The 27,599-nt window shown below is 40.6% G+C and overlaps 1 protein-coding gene across 1 annotated transcript in view; it reads right to left on the reverse strand.

Moving 5' to 3' along the window:
• Positions 1-1,767: 1,767 nt before the first annotated feature.
• APOO (apolipoprotein O) overlaps positions 1,768-27,599 on the reverse strand; it is a 59,778-nt gene continuing 33,946 nt past the window's right edge. The window contains exons 6-9 of the mRNA XM_042974663.1: positions 21,950-22,041; positions 17,775-17,855; positions 6,476-6,542; positions 1,768-2,011 (exon numbers count right to left, since the gene is read on the reverse strand). Of these exons, the coding sequence (XP_042830597.1) occupies positions 6,507-6,542; positions 17,775-17,855; positions 21,950-22,041 (209 nt within the window). The 3' untranslated portion in view covers positions 1,768-2,011; positions 6,476-6,506. The remainder of the gene's footprint in view (positions 2,012-6,475; positions 6,543-17,774; positions 17,856-21,949; positions 22,042-27,599) is intronic.

The following is a 27,599-nucleotide window of genomic DNA, read 5'->3' on the forward strand; positions in this document are numbered from 1 at the left end:
CACACTTTGAAAAGTATAAAGAGCTAGAGAAATGCAAGATCTTACAATATGCAAATTTTTTCTTCCCTACAGTTCAGGGTTCGTGGAAGGCATGAAAATATAAAAGGCAGACGGCACTGGATACAAATAACCCTGGAAGGAAAAGATCATAGCATAAAGGGCAACTGAGTCAGCCTGGTTGGAAAGTCATGAGCTTGCTGTCGTAAATGCAGGCTACAAACTACTCGGAGCCGGCGCTGTGACCCCCCACGTCCGTCTCCCATCTTGCAAGAGTTAAGAGGTTTCAAAGCAGTGTTTCAATATCAACTAAAGTGTTCAAAATCGGAAGTAATACCTTACAGTTAGGAGGCACTCAAATACCTTTTGATTAATGATCTGTAGAGCATGCTGTGGTGTGAGCCATTTCTTCATCTTCTCTAGATCAAGCAATCTTAAGAATGAGGAAACTTGTGGAGTCTCTGCTTTCTGGGGGTGATATAAGAAGCCAAGCCAATGGGAAAAGCCTGAAATAATAATGGTATATTTATGAGTTATTAAATTTAGGCACAGCTTTAATATATTTGGATGACTGGCACAGTAACACAAAAGTATTTCGGCAAAAAAAGGAAATAAAGATTTCTGGGTCACTACAGGGATTATTCTAGGGACAAATATGCTTCAGCTCATTAGTCCGGTAACAATGCTGGCAACATTCCTGCCATTTTGGCTCCATCAAATGTATTTAATATTAACATGAGCACGTTTTGTTTCTGTATTGCTATCTTACCAAATGCTGTCAAATTTGGACGGTCACCAATTAGGAATTAAATTGACACTACAAGAATACAAAGACAACTTTTCATTTCCAATCTGACTGAAATTTGGAAATTGTCAATTCTCTTTCACATGCTCTTCCCCTGCTGTCCCATCAGCACTGAAAATACAGTTCAGTGAGCTGCACAGGCAGGGGCTCCAAAAGTGAGTACAAGGCCTATATACACAGAACCCACACACGCAACCACATACCATTCCTCCACCGACAGAGGACAGAGCCCACTTCGTTACGCCTCTTGCGCTGACATTCAAGAAGCGGAAGATCTGGATAAGCTGGGAGGCAAAGGAACACAACAAGGGGTCACGGTTACTGTTTCCTTTGTATGTGTTCTAATTACTGTCATGCCAACTATTACTTACAGGTTTTGTTCTCATACTGGCCATCGGAGCATCGTCTCTCAGCTCTAGAGCCACCCTGCTCGACTCGATAGTTGCGGGGCTTGGACTGTGAAGATTGCCAGCTGGTACTGCTCTGAGAGGAGTTAATGGTTTCCTTTTTTTTTTTTTAATTAAAAAAAATTTTTTTAATGTTTATTTAGTTTTGAGAGAGAGAGAGAGAGAGAGAGAGAGAGTATGAGTTGGGGAGGGGCTGAGAGACAGGGAGCCACAGAATCTGAAGCAGGCTCCAGGCTCTGAACTGTCAGGACAGGGCCTGATGCAGGGCTTGAACTCGGGAACAGTGAGATCATGACCTAGGCCAAAGTCAGACCCTTAACTGACTGAGCCACCCAGGCAACCAAGTTAATGGTTTTCTTAAACACACACACACACACACACACACACACACACACACACACCCATGTGCACACACACATGTATACTCAGAGAGACACGACACAACATGCATATACACCAATATACACCACGCATACCACACACATGGGCACCAGATATGCTTGAACTGTCAATCAATAATATAAAAAAAAAAACGCAGAACAATTTTTTTAACTTGGAATTTTAATTATGTATATAAATAGCAACATGAGAATGACGAGCTCTAAGGCTGGACATTATCTCTAGGTGAAAAGATTTCCAATTAGTCCACTTGGAGTATGGTATCACCCAAGATAACAAAGAAGTCTCGTTTAGTTTTTCCTGAAGAAGAAAGCCAATTTACTACATTCAGTACTGACTTCTCTGCCATTTTTTCTGTAGAAATACTGGTTTACCGCACGGAGTTTCCAATGTTTACCTATAACTAAAAGAAAAAGAAAACCATAAGTAAACTGCTAAAAAAAAAAAAGAGGAACTCTAAAACTTTGCTTTTTGAAAATTCATTAGGTTTAAATTGAGAAGCCATATCAAATATTTACATTACTCATTACCATCATATGACCGTGAGGATCATAATGAGCCAGAGAAAACTATAATTATTTCCATTTTACAGATGCATAAGCTACAAATCAGAAAGGTTTTGTGTTTCTTCCAAACTACATTCAGATTCTCCACTGGCTGTGTACCTGAGCACAATGAAACAGATGGATGGATAAATGAATAAAGATTAAATGCCTAAGTGGTACAGCACACACATCTCTCCCCTTCTGGAAAACCAAATGATTACATTTCCGCCCACGTGATGAAGGAGAGCATGATTCTATCACTGTTGTTCTGACGTGTACCTTTCTTTACATCACCCCATTGTTCTCTTCTGGAGTGGAAGATACATCCTCCAAAGACACACCAAAGACCAAGCCAATTCTTCTCCAGATTGCTTCTTTTCCTAATATGTAATGAATCTACTTAGCAATTTTGGGTTTATAAATACTTTAGAGATATAAATATATCTTTTAGATATAAATATATCTTTTAATATAAAACCAAAAATTCTTAAGTTAAACATGTAACCCTCTAGCTTACCTTTTCTATCTCCGTTTATTCATGTGTTTTGGACTTGTCTAAGAATTCAATACATTTACTGCACTGTCAGAACTACAAACTGAGGTGCCTGGATGGCTCAGTCGGTTAAGCATCCGACTTTGACTCAGGTCATGATCTCACAGTTTGTGAGTTTGAGAGCCCCGCATCAGGCTCGGACTCTGGAGTAGGCTTTGGATTCTGTGTCTCCCTCTCTCTTAGCCCCTCCCCTGCTCGTGCTCTGTCTCTCTCTCTCTCTCTCTCAAAATTAGATAAACATTTTAAAAAATAAAAAAAAAAAGAACTACAAACTGGGAACAACCTATATTGATAAGGATTCAAAAGGCCATGGTAGTCCATACTAGGAAATTAGTAAGCAGCTAAGAGGAGGAATGAGAAAGAAAGATCTCTAAGTACTAAGAGAAAAATATGTACATAATATATTAAGCGAAACAAGGCAAGTTATCTCATTTGTTCAACACAGCTAAACACAGCACTGTCTATGAAGTATTCTTACCAAAAGTGAATGTAAATCTGATTAAGCCTTCAGATTTATCGTTTTATGGGAAATGCAGAGAAGAGCAGAACCAACAGATAAACAGAACGACACTAAATGGATGCACTCAGCCACAGCCAGGATGTGGGATCCTCCAAAGGATAAATAGGTCTGTTTCTCAAAAAATGAATGGCAAGGGGAAAATGAAGGAGAAGGCACTATTATAGTTTAAAGGGGACTTCAGGGACCTATCAGTCAAATGTAATGGGGAAATGTTGTTTGGATCCTGATTCAAACCAAACAAATGCAAAAAGATAATCAGAGAGATCTGCATACTACCTGAATATGAGATGATATTAACAAATCAGTGTTAATTTCTTTAGGTGTGATGATAAAATTGTGATGTTTTCCCTCATGGAGGTTTCAGTGTACTCGCAAAACAGTACAAGGAATATAAGTGCATTGTGTCAAAAAACCAAAAGCAGGTATGGATGTGCACACATCTACACACAGAGAAAAAAGTCTGGAACGGTATGCCAAACTATTAACAGAAATTATCTCTGGGAAAGGAACAGAGGTCAAGACAAAGTTTAAAAATATTTATCTAATTTCTTTACAACAAATAGGCACCACTTTTATAATTGAAAAAAACATCTCCAATAGAGATGTAAAAAAATAAAGAATGAAATCAAGGTTGTATGTACAGTAAGCTGAACTATGGCCCAGAATATCTGGGAAAGATGAAATAGATATTTAGGTAGTTTCCCGGTATTTCAAGTCTCATTGTCCCTGCAGAGAAACATAATTGTATCCAATGTAAAGTCTCTGGAGGGCATAGGTGGCTTCCTGGCCATTCACACTCCAGTCTCTCTTCCAACGGCAGGTCCATCCGATGCACCTTCAGGGCCGCTCCCCAGAGAGGCTGATTCTAGGGTGGGGTGGGGCCTAGGCCTCTGCCTTTTAACAAGCTCCTGCAGTCATTTGTTCGTATAACAAAATTTGAGAAGTACGGCTTGGGGTTACTATATGAAGGACCGAGATGTGAAAGAGGATCTGGGTTTGTTCTTTGTGACCCCTAAGGCAGAATCAGGACCATTGCATAAGAGTTACAAAAGGACATATTTTTGCTTAGTATAACAAACAGCTTCCTAAAAATCAGAACTGTCCAAAGATGGCTGCCCTGAGGGATGAGCTGCCTATCAGTGGAGATGAAAAGTTAGAACACGCAGGGCTACAGGGTATTTATGCTTGAGGCTGGCTGGGGGGCCAGATGACTCCTCTCAAATTCTAAGATCTTATGACTCTCTGTGTCTCCAAAACTATGCAGACAGCCTGAGAAAGAAAAACCTCAGGCTGAGGGCTTTTGTGGATTGTAAATAGCAGCCATGATTTATAATCAATGTAGCAGTGATTTTTTTTAAAAAAGATATAAAAGAAAATTCATATTCACTGCAGCCAGTTTTAAAATACAGAAAGTTAGGGGCACCTGGATGGCTCAGTCGGTTAAGTGCCGACTTTGGCTCAGGTCATAATCTTACGGTTTGTGGGTCCTAGCCCAGTGTTGGGCTCTGTGCTGACAGCTCAGCACAGATTCTGCTTCAGATTCTGTGTCTCCCTCTCTGCTCCTCCCCAGCTTGTGCTCTGTCTCTCCCTCTCAAAAATAAATAAAAACATTAAAAAAAATTTTTAAATATAGAAAGTTATATAGAAGAAAATCTACAGGGGCGCCTGGGTGGCTCAGTCAGTTGAGAGTCCAATTCTTTTTTTTTTTTTTAACGTTTATTTATTTTTGAGACAGAGAGAGACAGAGCATGAACAGGGGAGGGTCAGAGAGAGGGAGACACAGAATCCGAAACAGGCTCCAGGCTCTGAGCTGTCAGCACAGAGCCCGACACGGGGCTCGAACTCCGGACCGCGAGATCATGACCTGAGCCGAAGTCAGCCGCTTAACCGACTGAGCCACCCAGGTGCCCCAAGAGTCCAATTCTTGATACTGACTCAGGTTGTGATCACTGATCTCGCAGTTGTGAGATGAAGCCCTGCCTTGGGCACCTTACTGAGCGTGGAGCCTGCTTGGGATTCTCTATTTCCCTCTCTCTCTCTGCCCCTTCCCTGCTCACACACTCTCTCAAAATAAATAAACTTAAAAAAAAAAGAAGAAAAGGTATAAAAAACATCCATAATTCTACTATCCCAAGATATATACTTAATTTTTTTGTTGTATTTCCTGGTCTTTATCCTTTCTAAAAGTGTATTATGCTATTTTTTTTTCCATTTAACAAGTTTCCATGCAATTAAATATTACTGAAACATAACAACATTCCTCTTTATGGATATACCAGAATGAAGTCCCTTTTGTTTTTTAAAAAATTTTTTTTAACGTTTATTTATTTTTGAGAGAGAGAGAGACAGAGCGTGAGCAGGGGAGGGGCAGAGAGAGAGGGAGACACAGAATCCAAAGCAGGCTCCAGGCTCTGAGCTGTCAGCACAGAGCCCAACACGGGGCTTGAACTCACAAACTGCGAGATCATGACCTGAGCCTAAGTCGGATGCTTAACTGACTGAGCCACCCAGGCATCCCTGAAGTCACTTTTTATAGCTGAGTATTTAGACTATCTGCAAACTCAGTATGATCTTATCAGGAGATTGCAAGTGCTATCATATAATTTTTAATACAAAAAAAAGTAATATTAATATAACTAATGTTTTGTACTTAGCTGGTACTCATGAGTAAATGCTGACCAAATGAATGAAAATAAACAGCGAATTGAGTATAAGACCAGAAGAAATCACACTGATTTTTCTGGCTTCATTTGGCATCCTAATTTTCTCCAGCTTCAGGTTACTCAATCTTTAAAGAAAAAATAATTATACCTATGATTTCCCAATGGCACTTATAATATCTCTATATAATCTTGAGTTTCTCTACAACCATCATGCATTCAACAAATGTTTATATAATGACTATTATATGAATACAAGGGTGCCTACCATAGTAAAGTGTTATTTGAGAAAACATAAAGCTAAGAAATAATGGCACTTTTCAACTGTTTGAAATAGTTTTGTAGTTTTGTAGCCAAATACCAACTGTCAAGTTCTAGCTTGCCCAAAAACCCAGATACTTCTCAGGAATGAACACATAAGTGAAGGCACCAAAGCCCACAATTAAAGACAGAAGAAAACAACACCCTGACCTCTATGTACCTACATGAAGTTGAAACCGCTATAATTGATTACATTAAATTATGGACAAGTCATTTCAGCTGGTGCTAACAATGGTGAAAAGAACTACAGAGTTCCCTTGTTCTTTACCTGATTAAAATGGGCAGAGCCATGGAGCAGTCTACTTATTCCCAGGTGAATTCTTCACATTTCCTGGCTTATGAAACAAAAAGTAAGAATATTAATACAGTTTAAAAAGAAACAATAAAACGTTTAAAACAAGAGTGGAATGTCTCAAAGTGCTCATCTTCAGTATCTGGCTGAATACAACATGAAATATTATTATAAGGCAACATGACCCATTTCTGAGTTAACTGAAGCAATTGCTAGGGCTCCCTGAGGGCCCTGCTGTAATAAATCGCTATTAATCCTCAGCACAGAGAGTCAGCCAAACGGCTGATTCTATAAAATATCAAATCAAGAGTGAAACGAGTTCTTTACTACTTCATGCCACCATCATTGTTAAAGAATAAAATAAAATAAAATAAAATAAAATAAAATAAAATAAAATAAAATAAAATAAAATAAAATAAAATAAAATAAAATAAAATAAGGCTATTCTTCTCTGTGTATCATCCACCATAGGGGTCAAATCACACAACATGTTTACTGAGAAAGAGGTTATAATTGGACCACACCCATTCTGCCTGGCCACCATCTGGGAACGTATAATTAGGTCACGTCAACCACCAGAAGTGATGGAGGAAAGTTTCTAGTAGGAAATGTTCATGTGCTAAATGTTTAAGGCTTTCCCTTCTTTCCTATATGTTTTCAACACTTTAACTGTGAAAACATGTTAATAAGAACTGATGTCCATCAAGGAGCAGAGCTCTCTTGAGATGGCAACCTGAAGACAGCAGGCTACAGGTGAGGAGGTGATGGGGCTGGGGTTCTGTGGTCTAGACTTGGTGCAGATTCTGATGGTAGCCTTCTTGTAGTTAGCCAGGAGAAAGGAGGAACACAGACCTAACCCCGTTATTTCAGAGCATGGCTTCTAGGCAACTCCAGGCTTACTGGAGTGGTTGAAAACTGGTCTCTAAGCACGGTGATCATACATCCTGGCTTGCCCAAGTCATACTAGTTTATACCCACTGTCCCAGCATAATTAACGGTACCCCCTTTCACTCTCAAGTGTATGATCCTGACTTGGATGATAAATTATACAGTTACCCTATATACAAATCACATCCACTTGACAATGGAGTTGTGGGAAACAAGGCCCTATGTATTGCTTGGTGGATCATCATACAAAAACCATGTCTACTTGTTGCTCCAAACAGAGCTCTATAGGACTCAGTACTGTGTACCTTACTCTATTCCTCAAGAGGCACGCTAACACACACACACACACACACACACACACACACACACAGGCCTTCTTGCTGTTGCTCTTCCAATCTGCCAAGCTCTTTCCCAGGATGAGAACTTCATAAATGTATCCCTTGACCTAGACTGGTCTATCCCAATTTCTGCCTGGCTAAATGCTATTCATCCTTCAGATCAAGGCTTTCCCTTGTCACCTGCCCTTCCATTTAGATGAGAACCTTTTATTCACATTCATAGCACCCATGTGCTTCCTAATTTGTATAATTCTTTCATTCATGTTTGAATCATTCACTAATATATAAGCTTCGTGGGGTCACAATATCCCTAGGACCTCCTAGCACACAGTATTCAAACATTTGTTGAATAAACAAATGAAATGCAGTAGAACCTAGTGATCTGATGAGGGTAAAAAAAAAAAGTTTGGGTATGTAATTAATGAAGAACAAAAAGAGACTTAAAAAAAAGAGGCTTATGAAGCTAAGTACCATGTCCAGCAATTGGGTCTGTCATAAAAACCAAAGAGTTCTCTACCTAGTTAAATATATTTTAGGTCTGAATTACCTTAACCTAATGCTCGCCAAGTACTTGTAGTGATAGTCTTATACATTCTACTATCTATATTCACCAACATCTCAATCTCAAAAATCTAAGATGCTAAATACATAAGCTTTTTTATCTTTTGGACATTAAGAAAAGGAGCACATAAAATATTCTTCTAGTTGAGGAAAACAACTCTGTTGCTAGGAAATTTTTCTTGTTTGGTTACGTATCACTTACAGTGTAACAAAACATGACTAAAGAAATATTGAGGCCTTCCACCCTATCACAAATCAGACCTCTCTTGGCAGTAACTGCCATGATCTCAGAAAAAAACAACATGCTGACTTCAAAAGACAGATTGTGATTTAGCACAAGCCAGAAATTAAATTTGTTTTTACATTTTCGGACAACTGTATTTGAAATATTTTATAACTCATTCTCCTTATGAGTTAATTTTAATACCTATCAGGTTTCAATATTTTTTAAAGTAATTAATACATTTTATTTAAGACAACATATCTAAAATACTATCATTTCATCATATAATCAACACAAAAATGAGATAGTTTACGATCTTTTTATTTGTACCATGTCTTCTAAATTTGCTGTGAATTTCTATTCACAGCACACGCCTCAATTCAGACCAGCTATATTTCAAGTACTCAATAGCTAGTGGCTGCCATATTGGACAATATAGGGCTAGAGGAATAAACTAAATAGCACTGTGATGGTTAGTTTTATGTGTCAACTTGGCTAGGCTACAGAAGAAAATTTTCTTACCACATCCATGAACATGGATGTTAATTTCTATTACCAAAATCAAAACATTTATTTTAATCAAAACATGCATTGCTAATTAGTATGCACTGCCATGTGAAAAGAGATTTCCAGATAAACCTCGAGGGTACAGCAGCCCACTGAAATGTCTGAGCCCCTCGTCAGTTGATTATTTTGATCAATTACTTAACTTCCCCAAATGCAGTTTCCTCATTTGTAAAATGGGGATAATAATAGAACCTGCCTCACAGACTCTTTGTGCATAAAGAGTTTAGTACCCAGGGCCAAGCTCACAGCAAGTGCTCAATAATCATTACCTATCCTATGTAAAAGGTCACTTAGAAGAAATAAAAGGTAAGGATAAATGACCTGTTAAAGACTCCAGTGACATTCCAGTTCACTGGATATGGTATAGGCAAAATCATGCCTCCCCCAAACATGTCTGCATCCTAATCCTAGAAACTGTGACTGCTACTTTCCACAGCAAAGGAGAATTAACATGGCATTGGGATTCAGGCTGCTAATCAGCTGACCTTTCAATGGGGAGATTATTTTGGATTATCACATGGGTTCCTATAGTCAAAGAAGGAGGCAGGAGACAGGGTCAGAGAAATGGAACGTGAAAAGGACTCAACTTGCAGTTGGTTGGCTTTGAAAATGGAGGAGGAGGGCTGTGAGCCACAGAAAGCTGCAGCCTCTAGAAGCTAGGAACAGCCCTCAGCTGGCAGCCAGCAAAACAGATCTTGATCCTACAACCCCAAGGAACTGAAGTGAATTCTGTCAACAACCTGAATGAAGGAGGAGATGGATTCTCCCCTGGAGCCGCCAGACTTCTGACCTATGGAGTCTAAGATAATGTAAATCTGTATTACTTTGAGCCAATTTGTGGCCATTGGTTGTGGCAGGAATAGGAAACCAAAACACTGGTGGGGGGGGGGTCTCTTGGCTAATGCACATAAGCCCAATGGTTCCATTTTCCATCAAGAGATACTATCTTCTCAAGCAGAAGCAAAAATGTGCAGTGTCACATGACATCTATCATGGCTAGCATGTGCTAGAGTTATTTGATGGGTTTCTGACATGGATAAATTAATTTAGTCCTCAAAATGGTACCATGAAATACTACTCCCATTTCCCAGAGTGCCGCAGCTATTTCCCAAGGTTCCAAGGTAACCTTGTAAGAGGCAGGGCGGGGCGGGGCGAGGCGGGGCAGGGCGGAGCCTGGAGTGCCTACTCCAGAGTCCACTTTCTTGGCCATCAGGCTATGCTGCATTCTGCCTTGTCCACCTTTCTGATACCAAAGTGTTACGCCTTTCAATAAAAGGAGATGCTCCCCACCACCCAGTATTTCCAACTTTTTATTTTGCTAAGTAATGAAGCTTAAAAAAAAAAAAAAGAAAAATCAGTGCCTGGTACTTTTATTTCTTAGAATTTTTAATAGCAAAAGCTAAAGAAGGCACAAAATCAGAACAAATTTAGCTTTATGGAAAACCCACCATATTGCCCTTATTTTTATTTTTATTTTATTGTGTTGAGGACACTTAACATGAGATTTACTCTCCTGACAAATTTTTTTTTTTTTAATTTTTTTTTTAACGTTTATTTATTTTTGAGACAGAGAGAGACAGAGCATGAATGGGGGAGGGGCAGAGAGAGAGGGAGACACAGAATCTGAAACAGGCTCCAGGCTTTGAGCCATCAGCCCAGAGCCCGACTCGGGGCTCGAACTCACGGACCGTGAGATCATGACCTGAGCCGAAGTCGGACGCTTAACCGACTGAGCCACCCAGGCGCCCCTCCTGACAAATTTTTAAGTGTCTGATACGGTACTGTTGACTATAAGCACTATGTTGTAGAGCAGATCCCTAGAACATATTCATCGTGGGTGACTGAGACGTTATAGCCGTTGAAGAGTGACCCCCCCATTTTCCTTCCCCCCCGGCCCCTGGCAACCACCATTCTGCTCTCTGGTCCTACGAGTCTATTTTAGATACTTCATATAAGTTGAATCATGCAGTATTTCTCCGTTAGTGATAGAAATATCCAAGAGGATCATTTTGAAACCACGTAACTTACTCAGAGCAAGACTTGAGTGTGCTTAGCAAGCTGAGGAATTTGGAATGGAGGAAGAGAAAGCAGGGCATATTTACTCAGGGTGGTGGTTGCTGCTTCCCTTTCATTTTCCTGCTGAGCCAGCAGGGGACTGAACACAACTATTAAAAGCCCAGTTCAGAAGTTCTGCTCAGTTTTCACATTAGTAACAGGTTTATATTTCTTCATGTGTTTTCCTGCCCTTTAACGAATTATGAAGATTTTACTTTTTAGTTATTGTTGGCCTTTAACAGTCATTCTACAATTCCTTCATAGTAACTTGTTACATCTTTTTAGAAACCCAGTGAAAACTAAACATGCCATTTGCCGAGACACACTGCTGTGTTTGGCTAATTAGAGAAGAACTCCAAAAGGGCCATCTGTGGGCCTGGGGCCTCGCACCCACGACTGGCTTCCATCTCGGACACTCAGACGTTGGGCTGATACTAATCTGAAAGGGTTTCATATTAGCAATGGACAATCAGCAAATAGTTGCAGGCTTTTATTAAGCTCCTAGATTCAAAGAGTGAAAACCACAATGGGAAAAAAAAGTCAATAAAACCAACTATATTAAGAACTTCTGATGCTCAAAAGACACCTGAACTGAAAGGACAAGCCTCAAACTAGGAGAAGACATCTGCAAACATGTGACCAAAAACATTAGCATCTAGGAAAAAAATAAAGAACCCTTATAAATCATTAAGAAAGGAACAAATCAGTCATACAATAAATGGCCAAAAGACATGAGTAGGTGTTTCAAGAAGAAGAAACCAATAAACGTGAAAAGATGCTCAACCTCATTAGTGATCAAGGAAATGTACATTAAAACTACAACCAGAAATTCTGAGGAGCGCCTGGGTGGCTCAGTCAGCTAAGCGTCTGACTCCTGATTTCAGGTCAAGTCATGATCTCACGGTTTGGTTCATGAGTTCTAGCCTTGCACCAGGCTCTGTGCTGACAGTGCAGCCTGTTTGGGATTCTCAGTCTCACGGTCTCTCTGCCCCTCCTGCACTCACTCTCTCTCAAAAATAAACAAACAATGGGCTAAATGGGAGATGGGCATCAAGAAGGGCACTTGTTGGGATGAACACTGGGTGTTATATGTAAGTGATGAATCACTAAATTCTATCCCTGAAATCATTATTATGCTATACGTTAACGAACTTGGATTTAAATTTAAAAAAGGAAAAAAGAAATAAAATAAACAAACATTAAAAAAAAAGAAATTCTGAGATGATTCTGACATGCCAGATATCAAGGAAACTATCACAGACTACTTGGGGCTCATGTCAAAAGCGCTCAAAGCCAACTTCTACTAGCCAGAGGGACGATTTGAATTTTAATAAGGAATAAGAATTACAAAACATTCAAATCAAAAATGTATAAAGCAATAAATTTATGATGATATTAAAAAAATTAACTGGTCACTGTATGTTAGCCAACTTGACAATACATTATATTTAAAAAAACCCCAACTAACTGGTGACCTTCTGAGGATGAGTGGGAACCAATTCATTATTTTGAAAATTGGAAACATAACAAAAAATGAAGCATTTGTCCTGTCTTTCCTATAACTGGGTAACTAAATGGTAGATGAGGGAAGTGGTTCTTTATTTAAGTATTCCAGCTAATATGTGAAAAATGACATGGCAGAGGTAGAATATAGCCATTTTCTAACCCCCAGTGAATCAAAGGGTCTCGGCATTGCTAACACCAAAACAGCAAAGCAAAAACTAGACTTATGTGCCTACATAGACCTACAGCCTTGCCAACAGGTTCAAACACGAACCTCATCAAGCAATCATCTGGATCCAGCTGCCAATCTGCAGGAAGTGCAGAGAAGACAGGAACATGGTCAACTGCACCTTATGTGTGACATCAGCAAAGCTTAAACCAATGGAAACTCTTTAGGTCCAATATGCCAAGTTCTTTTAAGTTTACTTATTTGAGAGAGAGAGAGAGAGAGAGAGAGAGAGAGAGAGAGAGAGAGAACAAGTGGGGGAGGGACACAGAGAGAGAGGGAGAGAGAATCCCAAGCAGGCTCTCAACTGTTAACGCAGAGCCCGATGTGGGGCTCAAACCCATGAACCGTGAGATCAGGACCTAAGCCAAAGTCATATGCTTAACCAACTAAGCCACTCAGGCACCCCCTGCCAGGTTCTTTTAATAGATATGTTGTTAGGAAAATAAAAAGGTGGAAGGGGAACCTGTAGATTTAAAGTGATTTAAAAAGAGGGGGGGAAAAAGACTTAAAAGGGTTTATATAAAGTCAGAAACACTAACAGGCAAAACTAAAGTGACAAGGTGATAAAACCACAAAGGAAGATAAGGAAGTTATTACTCTAAAAGGGTACTAGGTAATTTTGGATGGAGGGAGAGGACTGTAACTGGAGTGGGCTACATGGAGGGGGTTCTGGGGTGGTTGGTAAAGTTCTTTTTTTTTTTTTGTTCTTACATGATGGTCACAAGGGTGTTTGCCTTATACTAACTCACTAAGCTGTAAGAAATGAATTGAGCACCTTGAATCTGGCGCCTTAGACCACTCGGCCATCCTGACACCCTATAAGAAATGAACTGAAAAGTTGTTGCAAGAACACACATTATTGGGGCAACCAGGGAAACCTGAATATGGACTGCATAACTAGGTAGTATTTATGTAAATATTTATGTACCTTTCCTCAGTGTGATAATGATATTGTGATTATATTAGTGAATGCTCATGTTATTTGGAAATACATGCTGAATTAGGTATGAGTGGCAAGGGCAATGATAACTACAACCAACTCTCAAATAGTTCAGAAAAAGAAAATATAGGCATGTGTGAGTGCCTACACACATGCAAAGTAAGAGGCAAAGCAAATGTAGCAAAATGCTAATTGCTAAATCTAAACCAAGGGTAGAGTCATTGTATACTATTTTTGCAACTGTTCTGTAGTTTTGAAATTTTTTTAAATAAAATTGGAGAATAAAGCAACACACACACACACACACACACACACACACACACACACACCCCAGAGTGAAGAACTATTTTAAAGCTACCACAGTGGCAACCGCTTTGTAAGACTACTTGGTATCATCTAGTAAAATGGATGTGCAGACCCTATGAACCAAGAAAGCTCTGAATAAACCATGACACATGTACAAAAATGTTCAGAGCTGTGTGTGAAACGATATACTGAAAACCACCAAACTAGTCATCAACATAGGTATTTTCCCCCAAAGGAATATTCTACAGCAGTGAAAATGAATAAACTATAGCTATATATGGCCCGTAATAAGGGGACAAAACAAGTTACAAAAGAGTACATATAGTTAAGACTCCATCTAGATATACTCTTTATATTTATTTGTATGTATATTTGATATCTTTATATTTTAAAGGCAAAAAACAGACAAGTTCAACTACAGTGTTTTATGAAAAACAGGGAATGTGGGGCGCCTGGGTGGCTCAGTCGGTTAAGCGTCCGACTTCAGCTCAGGTCACGATTTCGCGGTCCGTGAGTTTGAGCCCCGCGTCAGGCTCTGGGCTGATGGCTCAGAGCCTGGAGCCTGTTTCGGATTCTGTGTCTCCCTCTCTCTGCCCCTCCCCCATTCATGCTCTGTCTCTCTCTGTCTCAAAAATAAATAAATGTTAAAAAAAAATTAAAAAAAAAACAGGAAATGAAAAACAAAATTCTGGAGAGTAGTTCCCTCTGGGGAGACAGGGCAGGACATGGAGGGCATGGAGAACTTGGAAGACATGGGCAATTTCCTATCTTTTAAAAGGTAGATGGATGGTTGGTATATATGTGGTCATTATACTGTTGGATTTTAAACTCTGTGTGCATGTCTGTAAACAGAGTTTATTTATTTTTCCAAAGATTTTTTTTAAGGTAATCTCTATACCCAATGTGGTGCTCGAACTCACCACCCCGAGATCAAGAGTTGCATGCTCAAATGAGCCAGCCAGGTGTCCCTGTAAAGAGAGTTTAAAATCCAACAGATACTGTCTATCTCAAAAAAAAAAAAAAAACCCGAAAACAAAAAACAACACCCTAGACCACACTAGGATGATAATATTATTTCTGGACACACCCGTCGTTTCTGCACAGTTCTGACAGAGAGTTTATTTTAGCTGAAGCCGATAAATTTCTCTTAACTGACCAAAGACAATGACAAAACTGAAAGACCACCTGATCTAAACTTTACCGGTCGAAGACTCAGTGCAAACACTTAGTATTAATTCCTAAAAGGCAAAAGGGATGTAGGAGAGCAGAAAAATACCACAGACTTATTTAGGGTCTTTGAGAGTAAGACAGCTCCATGGCAAATAATATAATGGAGAACTGGGCCATCCATCATTAATACCACTGAAGATTGCAGGGCCCTGTTTGAAATATAATGTCCACAAATTTCTTTGACTAGTTGAGTATCACAAGCACATCAGATTCTGTCTCTATCTCTCTCTGCCCCTCCCCTGCTCTCACTGTGTCTCTCTCTCTCAAAAATAAAATAAAAACATAAAAAAAAACACAAAAAGAATCACAAGCACGTACATTTGTGAGATCACTACAGGGATAACTAAGCACAACCATGCATAAGACTACATCTAATTGAGACTGCTAATTTCAAGCCTGACTTGAAAACCAATTTCCAAATAAGCTAAGGAATAAACAAACAAAAAACTCAATCATAAAGTGTGCCCCAGGTCCCTTCAAAGAGACAGTCCCTGAGCCCCAAAGGATTCCTCTTCCAGAGTAGCTTAAATCTTTGCTCTCAGCAATAAAACAAAAACGACCAAAAGCCACAAAATCCAAGAAGGAGGGTGAAGAGCAATCAATGAAAAACAATGGCATTTCACTATCAAACAGTTCCCGAAATCTAAGTATATCAAATTTTGATTAGAGCCTTCTGTTCTTCATCTACAATTGGTGTTAAATGTTGAGTCAACATCAATTTTATTACCTTCTACTGAGAAAAGACAACCATCAGGAAAATTAGGCTTTCAGAGTAAACAAATGCAAGAACATTACATTCTCAAGGACTCTGGAGAGGGCAAGGGCACAGAAGACCAGAGGTAAAAAGGCAGACCAGCCATGAGCTAATTACACATCTTTACTATCTCACTCCCCAAAGACTCGCATATAAATGTGAGTAGTGTTAACATCTAACGTTTTCAAATTACCATAAAATGCTGGCCTGTTTGACTTGCATTCCAGCCACAGTCCCGTTGTTTCTGCCCTGGGCTGGATTCTAGAGCAGAAAAAGCTCTTTCCAAGCTAGCGGCTCTGTGGGGATCCCCTCCTCGGCTTTCATCTGCAGTGAGTCTGGGCTGCCAACGGGCACCTCAAGTGAGCACTCGGAGGCTCCCAGGAGACACCCCCCCCCAATGGCTTCAGTTCACGTGTATCTGTGCTAACACCACAGTGACCACTTGGAACGGAGGATGAGTTTCATTTTCCACCTTTCTTTCTAGGGCTGTGTATAGCTTACCTGACATTCTATTTCCTTTCCCATATAAAACTCAGTGTGGACTTAAGGAATTCTTTAAACAGGAAAGCAAGCTTCCAAAAAAAATATCAGAGGAATGAAAACAAAACTAAGAGTGTTTATTCTTTAAAGGGAATTGCCAAAAGGCACTTGATATTAATACAGAACTTCCTCGCCAAAGCTAGCTTGAACAGGCTCAATAGAGACTAATTCCTGTAGATACCACTAATACAAAAATAAGTCTTAAGATTTCATTGGAAGATGATTTATGTAAACAACGAGAGGGGCTTATAATTTATTCTATAATGTTACATCCAAGTTCCAGTTCAAAATTCTGGATTTCAATTTGGAGATAGTTCTTCATATTTTCAAAGAGTTTTTTTATTTGAGATGAGAGAAGTCAAAAAGAACATTCTTCAATCTATAATGTAGAAGGTCTATTAACGTAAGAACCCTAGTTCTTCCTTCTTGCGCAATGCCTCCAAGAGCTTGGAGGAAACACCATGCCTTGTTCTATACCCGTTCTTCATTATCAGAGTAGAGTGTTCCAGCAAACATGGGCAACATTCAGTCAGCTATGTAGCTGCAAGAAGAGACGAAAGACGACACCTTACAATTACACAACCTCCTTCCTCTTCCGCTTATCCACCCATGAGTCAGCACAGAGAATTTGGTCTGTAGCTGGAGGCTGATCCCCACTACGCCACAGCTCATGCCCTGAACTGGGCCAAGAAGGCTAGGGGATGAAGGGATACAGTCCTGCTCAGGGAAAGGAGGGGGCCTATAACAAGTGAAATAGCAAGAGGAGGAGCCTTGTTTGGTTAGTTGTTTTTTGCCTGGGAGCACAGTATGTTCCCTTTGAATGCAGTTTTGATAAAACTTTCAGATAATACGCTACACTTTGAGCACATTATAAATATGATAGAGTGGAAATTATGATCTAAGACTGCAGTGGAATGCATTTTATGGTCACCACTTATTCAGCCCTGCTGATAATAGCCGGATGCACGGAGATTTTTATTGCTCTCCGACAAAGGCCACCAAAAGAGAATCTGAGCTAGAAGCAAAATGAAAACAAACAGCAGAAGCAAGAGCAGGCACCCAGGTTATCAAGAATTTTACAAAATCCTAGAAAACCATATATTTACACCAAAAGGAAGATAATGAAAAAGATCTTTCTCACCTTTTGAAAGTTCTCCTTCCACAAATCTTCTACGACTATGTATCCTCGTAAACCCCAGTCATATAATTTCTCCCCGCTGACCTTGAAACAAAATATAAAAGATCCATTGCTATTCCATACATGACTGGTTAGAACCAGAATCTTCCATTTTCCTTTTTACTCTTTTCAAAAGAGCTGTATTTAAGCATATGACGACCCCAGAAGTCTTTGGACATACACATTAAAACTGTGCAACATAAGCAAATAAAACGAGTAAGAATTGTAGCATAAGAAGAAAACATAGTTTGGTTGTGCAGTTATTGTTTAAAATAATTTGCCATAAATTACAGGCGTATAAGGACAAAAATGTAGGAGGTCAGCTGCTGGTATATGAAATTCCTGAAAGTGAGACACAGAAAGAAGGCTTCTGCCTATCTCATCTAGTGCATCATGGCCAACCAAGTCACATTGGCCCAGCTGAAAATCACTCATTCATTGTAGGGGCTGAGGTAAAAAATAGGTGAGCCCAATGAAAGATGTTCATAGTTCTTCCAGGTCACCCAAAACAAAAGGCTTCAAGTTTCTATAGGGATTTTGCCTCTTGATCCAAGATCCCTTCTACAACATCCTGAGAGGTAGGTCCCAGGGTCAGAAAATACTTTGGGGCCAAGGAACTCACTACTTAATATGATATTGTAATAGCATGGCACCACACTATCAGCGTGGAGTTCGATGTGGGGTTTGAACTCATGAACTGTGAGATCATGACCCGGGCCGAAACCGAGAGTCAGACACTCAAATGACTGAGACACTCAGATGCCCCTAGTATTGAGTTTTCTTTTTTGTTTTTAAATGTTTTTATTTATTTTTGAGAGACAGAGAGAGACAGAGCGTGAGCAGGGGAGGGGCAGAGAGAGAGAGGGAGACACAGAATCCGAAGCAGGCTCCAGGCTCTGGGCTGTCAGCACAGAGCCCGATGCGGGGCTCAAACCCACAAACCGTGAGATCATGACCTGAGCCTAAGTCAGAGGCTTAACCAACTGAGCCACCCAGGTGCCCCTAGTATTGAGTTTTCTTTAAAAAATGCTTCTAGTGGGGCACCTGGCTGGCTCAGTCAGTAGAGGGTATGACTCTTGACCTCAGGGTTGTGAGTTCGAGCCCTATGTGGGGTGTGGAGCCTACTTAAAAAATATGCTTCTAGGAATTTGCATTCATTGGTCCTATACATGACATATGATGTTGATTACTCTTCCACGTGAAATTTCTTCTTCAAATTTCTGAAAGCAGTTATTATTCCCTTTCTAATTGTTATAATCATTGATCTACGTATAGCATTTTAGTTTACAAAGTACTTTCACATGAATTATCTCTATTCTAAATAATAGCCCTGTGCAGTAAATAGGCAAAGATTTTAAGGAAATATTCAGAGGCCAAGTGACTTGTCTAACTAAGGTCACAGTGTTAGGAAATCCAGTGGTTTTACTAGCTGGTTTCTTATAACTTAGAGTCTTCTAGTTCTTCTAATTGTTCTTAAAATATATGATACTCTCAGACCCATCGAGCATTTACCATGTATATAACACAATTCTTGGTGTTTTAAATTTCTGAGAGGAAAACAAGATTTGCCATTTAAAAAGGGTTTTATTACAGTACTTCTACCCAAATGCTACTGAACAAAAAACGTGAGCAATTAAGTGGCTGGTCCAAGGTCAGGGTATTCATACACAAACTTTAAACTGTGAAAGCAGAATTAAATGACATTAAAACAGTTACAGAAGATCTCTTTCAATCACTGGTGTCTCTTTTTGTTTTATTATAGCCAAATATATGTACAATTTACCATTTTAACCATTAAAAACCATCACCATTATCCATTTCCAGAACTTTCTCATCACCTCAAACAGATCACTAATGTTTTATATCTAGTGAAAATAAAGTCAATGGTTTTGTTCTGGCTTACTCTAAGCACAAAATAAAAGACAAAACTCCTTCCCACTGACTTTAAAAATAAATTAGAATACAACTCATATTTTCATTCCACTATCTTGGCTGTGAATACAAAAGATCTTTTGCAACATATGCTGTGGCACCTAAGATAAAAAAGGCCTCTACTCAGGGGGAAGCCACATATGCTTCTCAACCAGCAGCCAAGCCTACTGTCCAGACCCTATCCATTTACTGTTGAAACCACAAGAGACTGAGATGATATATGATTGTTTTTGTGACACAGGGCAGGCAGACATAATTCACTGTTCCTGAGCTGGAGCTGAAGCAGGCAGAGGGATGTTAACTGTCTGCCTCCAGGACTGCTATAAACAATGTCAAGCCCATGCTGTAACGATCTTACTGGGGGCACTTGGGTGGCGCAGGTCATGATCTCACAGTTCATGAGTTCAAGCCCTACATCGAGCTTGTTGCTGTCAGCACAGAGCCTGCTTTGGATCCTCTGTACCCCTCTCTCTGCCCCTCCCCGACGTGCACTCTCTCAAAAATAAAAACATTTAAAAAAAGAGAGATCTTATTGGCATCTGCTCCTAAAGCCACCAATTTCTCATAGCTGGAGGCACTGGCCTCCCACCTACAACTGCAGCACAATCCAGGAATCCAGACTCAGTCCTGTCATGAAGACTACTCCAGAACCTCAACGTCAGATCAGTCTGGCTCAGAGCCCCGAGAGCCCAAATGTAATGACCGTACTGCTGCTCCTCCTGGGACTAAGTCTCCACGTGATAGGGCACCTCTAGCAACTGGGTCCCCGTCTCCATATGCTGTCGAGGAGTTGAAAACCTACAGCCTGTCTTGTTCTTTCCAGTTTTCCAAGAGACTCTATGTCTAGAGTTCCACTAAGTCCAGACACTACCACCCTGAGGAAGTCCAGTCTACATCGGTGGTTCTCAAACATCTCGGACATTCAAATCCCCTGGAGGGCTTGCTAAAACACAGGTGGCTGGCCCTAACACTCAGAGTGTCTGAGTCAGTCTGTCAGGGTTGGGGCCAAGAATGTACATTTCTTTTTTTAAGTTTATTTTGGAGAGAGAGAGAGAGCAAGTGTGGAAGGTGCAGAGAGAGAGGGAGACCGAGGATCTGAAGCAGGCACCATGCTGATAGCACAGAGCCCGATGCAGGGCCTGAACTCACAAACCATGAGATCATGACCTGACCCAAAGATGGACGTTTAACCGACTGGGCCACCCAGGCGCCCCGGGAATGTGTATTTCTAACGAGCCAGGTGATTCTGATGCTGATGGTCTAGGAATCACACTTTGCAAGTGGCTAGTCTAGCTGTTATAGACTGAATTGTGTCCCTGAAAATTCATGCTGAAGTCCTAACCCACAATGTGACTGTATGTGGAGACAGGGCCTGTAATTAAGGTTAAATGAGGTAATAAGAGTAGGGCTCTAATCCAATATGAACGGTGTTATTATAAGACACATTATAAGACACACTGTGAAATGGTGGCCATCTGCAAGCCAAGGAGAGAGGATCTAGGAGAAGCCAATCCTACCAACACCTTGATCTTGGACTTCCAGCCTCCAGAACAGTGAGAAAATAAGTTTCTGTTGTTCAAGCCCTCCAGTCTATGGTATGTTGTTATGGGACCTTGAGAAGACTAAAACGTAGCTTTACCCATCTCGCCTGCCACTCTGTTCTCCTACTTGACAGGATGCCACCAAGCTGAGGCCTGAAGGGAAAGAAAGAAGCAGCCAACTGAGAGCCCCGGGAAGGGCACTCCCAGCAGAAGGGACTGCCTTGCTTGAAGCCTCCAGCAAGGCAAGGGAGGATGGCACCAGGACCAGGAAGAGGGTGCGGGGGGCCAGAGCACAGGCTTATGCCTGCAGCTCCAAGGAGGACAGGCTGTGACCAGACACATCCAAATGGAGAATGACCCGTAACTATCAGCTTTGGAGTCTGAGTCTTTAGACTTCCATGTAACTATGCCAAGAAAAGTTATCCTCATTTTCTTTGACTAATATTCAAATGAGTGTGCATTCTCTGAACAGTGACGTGATTGGAAGGAGGGCCAGAACTGAGGCATGTAGTGGAGAAAAACATTTAAATTGGTGGTAGTTCATCTATGTGTGCAAAGAAATTTTAGCCTACTGCTATAAAAGCTGCAAAATAAGAAAATTAAGCAATAAACCTAAACAGACATAAGCAAGAATAAAGCACACCCCAGCTTACTGGGCCTACTTACCTGGACAAACACGATGGCTTGTTGTGGATAATAAAGAGAGGCAGCTAATCCCATGAACCCAGGGGGATACACCAACTTCTTTATTTTTGAACCTATTAAATAAAAGTTGTAGATACCATCAGATGAGTCATTATCCTTACCATCACAATTTGCCCTGGATATCTAACACTGAATATGACTTCTTTTCTTTGGTCCTACATTAACAGAGAATGTGCCCCAAAATGTCATATGCACTGGAGAGAACCACACATTTTCATAGCTCTACTGAGATATAATTCACACAACTCACCCATTTAAAGTGTATATTCAATGGCTTCTGATGTATTCACAGAGATGTGCAGCCCATCACTACAATCAATTCTAGAATATTTTCATCACCCCCAAAATAAACCCCATATCCATTAGCAGTCACTCTCCATATTCCCCCATTATCCCCATCCCTAGGGAAGCACTAATGTACTTTCTGTCTCTACATGTTTGCTTACTCTGGACATTTCACATAAATGCAGCTATAATATGTGGTCCTCTGTGACTGGCTTCTTTCATCTGCACAATGTTTTCAAGAAAACCACCGCTTCTAAGGAAGCAGAAACAAAGACTGATCTGAAAAGCAGCACACAGCACTTTGGTTTCTAAGGTTTATGTTCTTTTACAGTAAACTGGCTTCTTATTAAGTACCGAACACAACTACTGCCTTCCTCTTCTTTCTAATGCTCCATGAAAATAACAGTAAAAGAATAAAATACAGATAATAAATCCACAACAAAAAGGAAATGTGTGGAGGGGCCACTGGGAGATAAGAAGTGTCATCTAATTTTTTTTTTTTTTAATATATGAAATTTACTGTCAAATTGGTTTCCATACAACACCCAGTGCTCATCCCAAAAGGTGCCCTCCTCAATACCCATCACCCACCCTGCCCTCCCTCCCACCCTGCCCTCCCTCCCACCCCCCATCAACCCTCAGTTTGTTCTCAGTTTTTAACAGTCTCTTATGCTTTGGCTCTCTCCCACTCTAACCTCTTTTTTTTTTTTCCTTCCCCTCCCCCATGGGTTTCTGTTATGTTTCTCAGGATCCACATAAGAGTGAAACCATATGGTATCTGTCTTTCTCTGTATGGCTTATTTCACTTAGCATCACACTCTCCAGTTCCATCCATGTTGCTACAAAAGGCCATATTTCATTTTTTCTCATTGCCACGTAGTATTCCATTGTGTATATAAACCACAATTTCTTTATCCATTCATCAGTTGATGGACATTTAGGCTCTTTCCATAATTTGGCTATTGTTGAGAGTGCCGCTATAAACATTGGGGTACAGGTGCCCCTATGCATCAGTACTCCTGTATCCCTTGGATAAATTCCTAGCAGTGCTATTGCTGGGTCATAGGGTAGGTCTATTTTTAATTTTCTGAGGAACCTCCACACTGCTTTCCAGAGCGGCTGCACCAATTTGCATTCCCACCAACAGTGCAAGAGGGTTCCTGTTTCTCCACATCCTCTCCAGCATCTATAGTCTCCTGATTTCTTCATTTTGGCCACTCTGACTGGCGTGAGGTGGTATCTGAGTGTGGTTTTGATTTGTATTTCCCTGATAAGGAGCGACGTTGAACATCTTTTCATGTGCCTGTTGGCCATCCGGATGTCTTCTTTAGAGAAGTGTCTATTCATGTTTTCTGCCCATTTCTTCACTGGGTTATTTGTTTTTCGGGTGTGGAGTTTGATGAGCTCTTTATAGATTTTGGATACTAGCCCTTTGTCCGATGTGTCATTTGCAAATATCTTTTCCCATTCCGTTGGTTGCCTTTTAGTTTTGTTGGTTGTTTCCTTTGCTGTGCAGAAGCTTTTTATCTTCATAAGGTCCCAGTAATTCACTTTTGCTTTTAATTCCCTTGCCTTTGGGGATGTGCCGAGTAAGAGATTGCTACGGCTGAGGTCAGAGAGGTCTTTTCCTGCTTTCTCCTCTAAGGTTTTGATGGTTTCCTGTCTCACATTCAGGTCCTTTATCCATTTTGAGTTTATTTTTGTGAATGGTGTGAGAAAGTGGTCTAGTTTCAACCTTCTGCATGTTGCTGTCCAGTTCTCCCAGCACCATTTGTTAAAGAGACTGTCTTTTTTCCATTGGATGTTCTTTCCTGCTTTGTCAAAGATGAGTTGGCCATACGTTTGTGGGTCTAGTTCTGGGGTTTCTATTCTATTCCATTGGTCTATGTGTCTGTTTTTATGCCAATACCATGCTGTCTTGATGATGACAGCTTTGTAGTAGAGGCTAAAGTCTGGGATTGTGATGCCTCCTGCTTTGGTCTTCTTCTTCAAAATTACTTTGGCTATTTGGGGCCTTTTGTGGTTCCATATGAATTTTAGGATTGCTTGTTCTAGTTTCGAGAAGAATGCTGGTGCAATTTTGATTGGGATTGCATTGAATGTGTAGATAGCTTTGGGTAGTATTGACATTTTGACAATATTTATTCTTCCAATCCATGAGCAGGGAATGTCTTTCCATTTCTTTATATTTTCTTCAATTACCTGCATAAGCTTTCTATAGTTTTCAGCATACAGATCTTTTACATCTTTGGTTAGATTTATTCCTAGGTATTTTATGCTTCTTGGTGCAATTGTGAATGGGATCAGTTTCTTCATTTGTCTTTCTGTTGCTTCATTGTTAGTGTATAAGAATGCAACTGATTTCTGCACATTGATTTTGTATCCTGCAACTTTGCTGAATTCATGTATCAGTTCTAGCAGACTTTTGGTGGAGTCTATCGGATTTTCCATGTATAATATCATGTCATCTGCAAAAAGCGAAAGCTTGACTTCATCTTTGCCAATTTTGATGCCTTTGATTTCCTTTTGTTGTCTGATTGCTGATGCTAGAACTTCCAGCACTATATTAAACAACAGCGGTGACAGTGGGCATCCCTGTCGTGTTCCTGATCTCAGGGAAAAAGCTCTCAGTTTTTCCCCGTTGAGGATGATGTTAGCTGTGGGCTTTTCATAAATGGCCTTTATGATCTTTAAGTATGTTCCTTCTATCCCGACTTTCTCAAGGGTTTTTATTAAGAAAGGGTGCTGGATTTTGTCAAAGGCCTTTTCTGCATCGATTGACAGGATCATATGGTTCTTCTCTTTTTTTTTGTTAATGTGATGTATCACGTTGATCGATTTGAGAATGTTGAACCAGCCCTGCATCCCAGGAATGAATCCCACTTGATCATGGTGAATAATTCTTTTTATATGCTGTTGAATTCGATTTGCTAGTATCTTATTAAGAATTTTTGCATCCATATTCATCAGGGATATTGGCCTGTAGTTCTCTTTTTTTACTGGGTCTCTGTCTGGTTTGGGAATCAAAGTAATACTGGCTTCATAGAATGAGTCTGGAAGTTTTCCTTCCCTTTCTATTTCTTGGAATAGCTTGAGAAGGATAGGTATTATCTCTGCTTTAAACGTCTGGTAGAACTCCCCTGGGAAGCCATCTGGTCCTGGACTCTTATTTGTTGGGAGATTTTTGATAACCGATTCAATTTCTTCGCTGGTTATGGGTCTGTTCAAGCTTTCTATTTCCTCCTGATTGAGTTTTGGAAGAGTGTGGGTGTTTAGAAATTTGTCCATTTCTTCCAGGTTGTCCAATTTGCTGGCATATAATTTTTCATAGTATTCCCGAAGTGTCATCTAATTTTCCAGAAATGGTGGGCGAACAGAAGCAAGAGGACACACGGCTGTGAAGTCCTGAGGAGGCGCTGCAGTGAAGGGAGCAGAGTGTCCCCTGCAGCCCAGACATGGCAGGTCCTGTGAAGGATGGAGAAGGCAGCCAAGCATCAAGATGCGGGGGTGGGGGCTCGGGAGAGATGGGGCAGGGGGATGGGGGGATTTCGGACAGACACAAAGGCGAGTCCTGTGCACAGCCTAGGTGACTCTCTCCTTCCTCCGTGCCATCTTAGTGCAAAACTGCCTGTGGCCAGTCTAACCAGGCAGACTTTCAGAAAGGTGGAGAAGTATCTCTAAAGGAATGCCATGAGTTTCCTGCTGAGAACCAAGATAGCTCGTGTGCGTGCACATGACAGTTTGTGCCCAAGAGTAGAGCCCTCCTCAGGTGGGCCCTGGGTAGAGGCACCCTACATAGAGAGGCAGTTCCCTTCCAGCTCACCCTGAGGTAGAACTTGCTGGCCAGCAAGCCTCATCTATACACTAAAAGTTCTTGTTTTTATTTTTTACATTTTTAAAAATTTATTTTTGAGAGAGAGAGCGAGCGAGCGAGCACAAGTTGGGGAGGGGCAGACAGAGAGGAAGACACAGAATCCAAAGCAGGCTCCAGGCTCCGAGCTGTCAGCACAGAGCCCGATGTGGGGCTTGAACTCACAAACCGCGAGATCATGACCTGAGCTGAAGTTGGACACTTAACCAACTGAGCCACCCAGGTACCCCTACCCTAAAAGTTCTTAATAGCATTTCAATCACCTTGCTCTTAAACATGACTGTACAACCAAGGACCACCAGTCATTTGAGGAAAGCCTGCAACATAAAAGAGGAGATCAAGACAAGCAAGAAGGGGGAAAAAATGACCTGGTAGGAAACAAAAGAACTTAAAAACCAAGCTAAACGTGTTATTAAGTATCACTGAATGAATTTGATAAATTCAACAAGCTACCCCAATTAAAAGAAAAAAGAGTTCTATGAAAAAGAAACATTCAGAGAACAAGAAAGAGGTACTTGGAAATGACAAAAGTAAAAAAAAAATCAAAAGGAGTAAAATAAAATAATAAGATAATAAAAGAGATATTTAGGGTTGTTTAAACAGCTCCACTGCTAATTAATGAGTTCAGGGAGGAAAAAGAATAAGAGTAAAGAGAAACTAATTTTCAGACTTGGAAGAATTTGGAAAGTTTCCCTCCAACAAGGGCTTTTTTGAAAGTGACTTGACCACGTAGTTCAACAACATGGCAAAGAAAACCAAGGAGAAGATGGCATGGAACCCAAAAAAAGGGGGTCAAATCCAAGAAAGCAGGAAGCCATGTCCCAAGACCACAGCTGTGTTGAGCTTCAGTCCAGACTGCAAGACGATGTATGAGAGAGGCCTTCAACTACCTCCATTTTGACCTCAGTCTGCACTTGCCTTTTTTTTTTTTTTAAGATTTTGCTTTTAAGTTATCTCTACACCCAACTTGGGGCTTGAACTACAACCCTGAGATTAAGAGTCACATGCTCTACCAATGGAGCCAGCCAGGTGACCCTCAGCCTGCACTTTCTAATTGATTAAATTCCTCTTTCCAGCTTATCTCTTAATTCAGGCAAAAGACTCTGAGCAAAGCATCCTCTGATGGGAATATGGAAGCTACCCCCTTAAGCAATACGGACCCCCCTGAGCCAGCAAGACCCCATGTGACTGACCGCAAGACACCGCCTTGACCCTTACTGACTACCTGCACTTATCCACCGACCTTTGCTCCACATTTCCCTTACGTAAACCTGGAAGCATTTTCAGCACTTTGGAGACAGTCTCTGAGATGCTAGTCTGCTATCTTTCCAGTGTCAGCCTCACTTAAATAAATTCCTTTGTTTCACCACCGTTCATCTCTCTTCCTATGGATTTTGTCAGTGGAGAGTAACTGAACCTGGTGTGTTTATGACCCCCGAAGACAGGCACTCTTGC

The sequence above is a fragment of the Panthera tigris genome, chromosome X, assembly GCF_018350195.1.
Source record: "Panthera tigris isolate Pti1 chromosome X, P.tigris_Pti1_mat1.1, whole genome shotgun sequence".
Taxonomy (NCBI): Eukaryota; Metazoa; Chordata; class Mammalia; order Carnivora; family Felidae; genus Panthera; species Panthera tigris.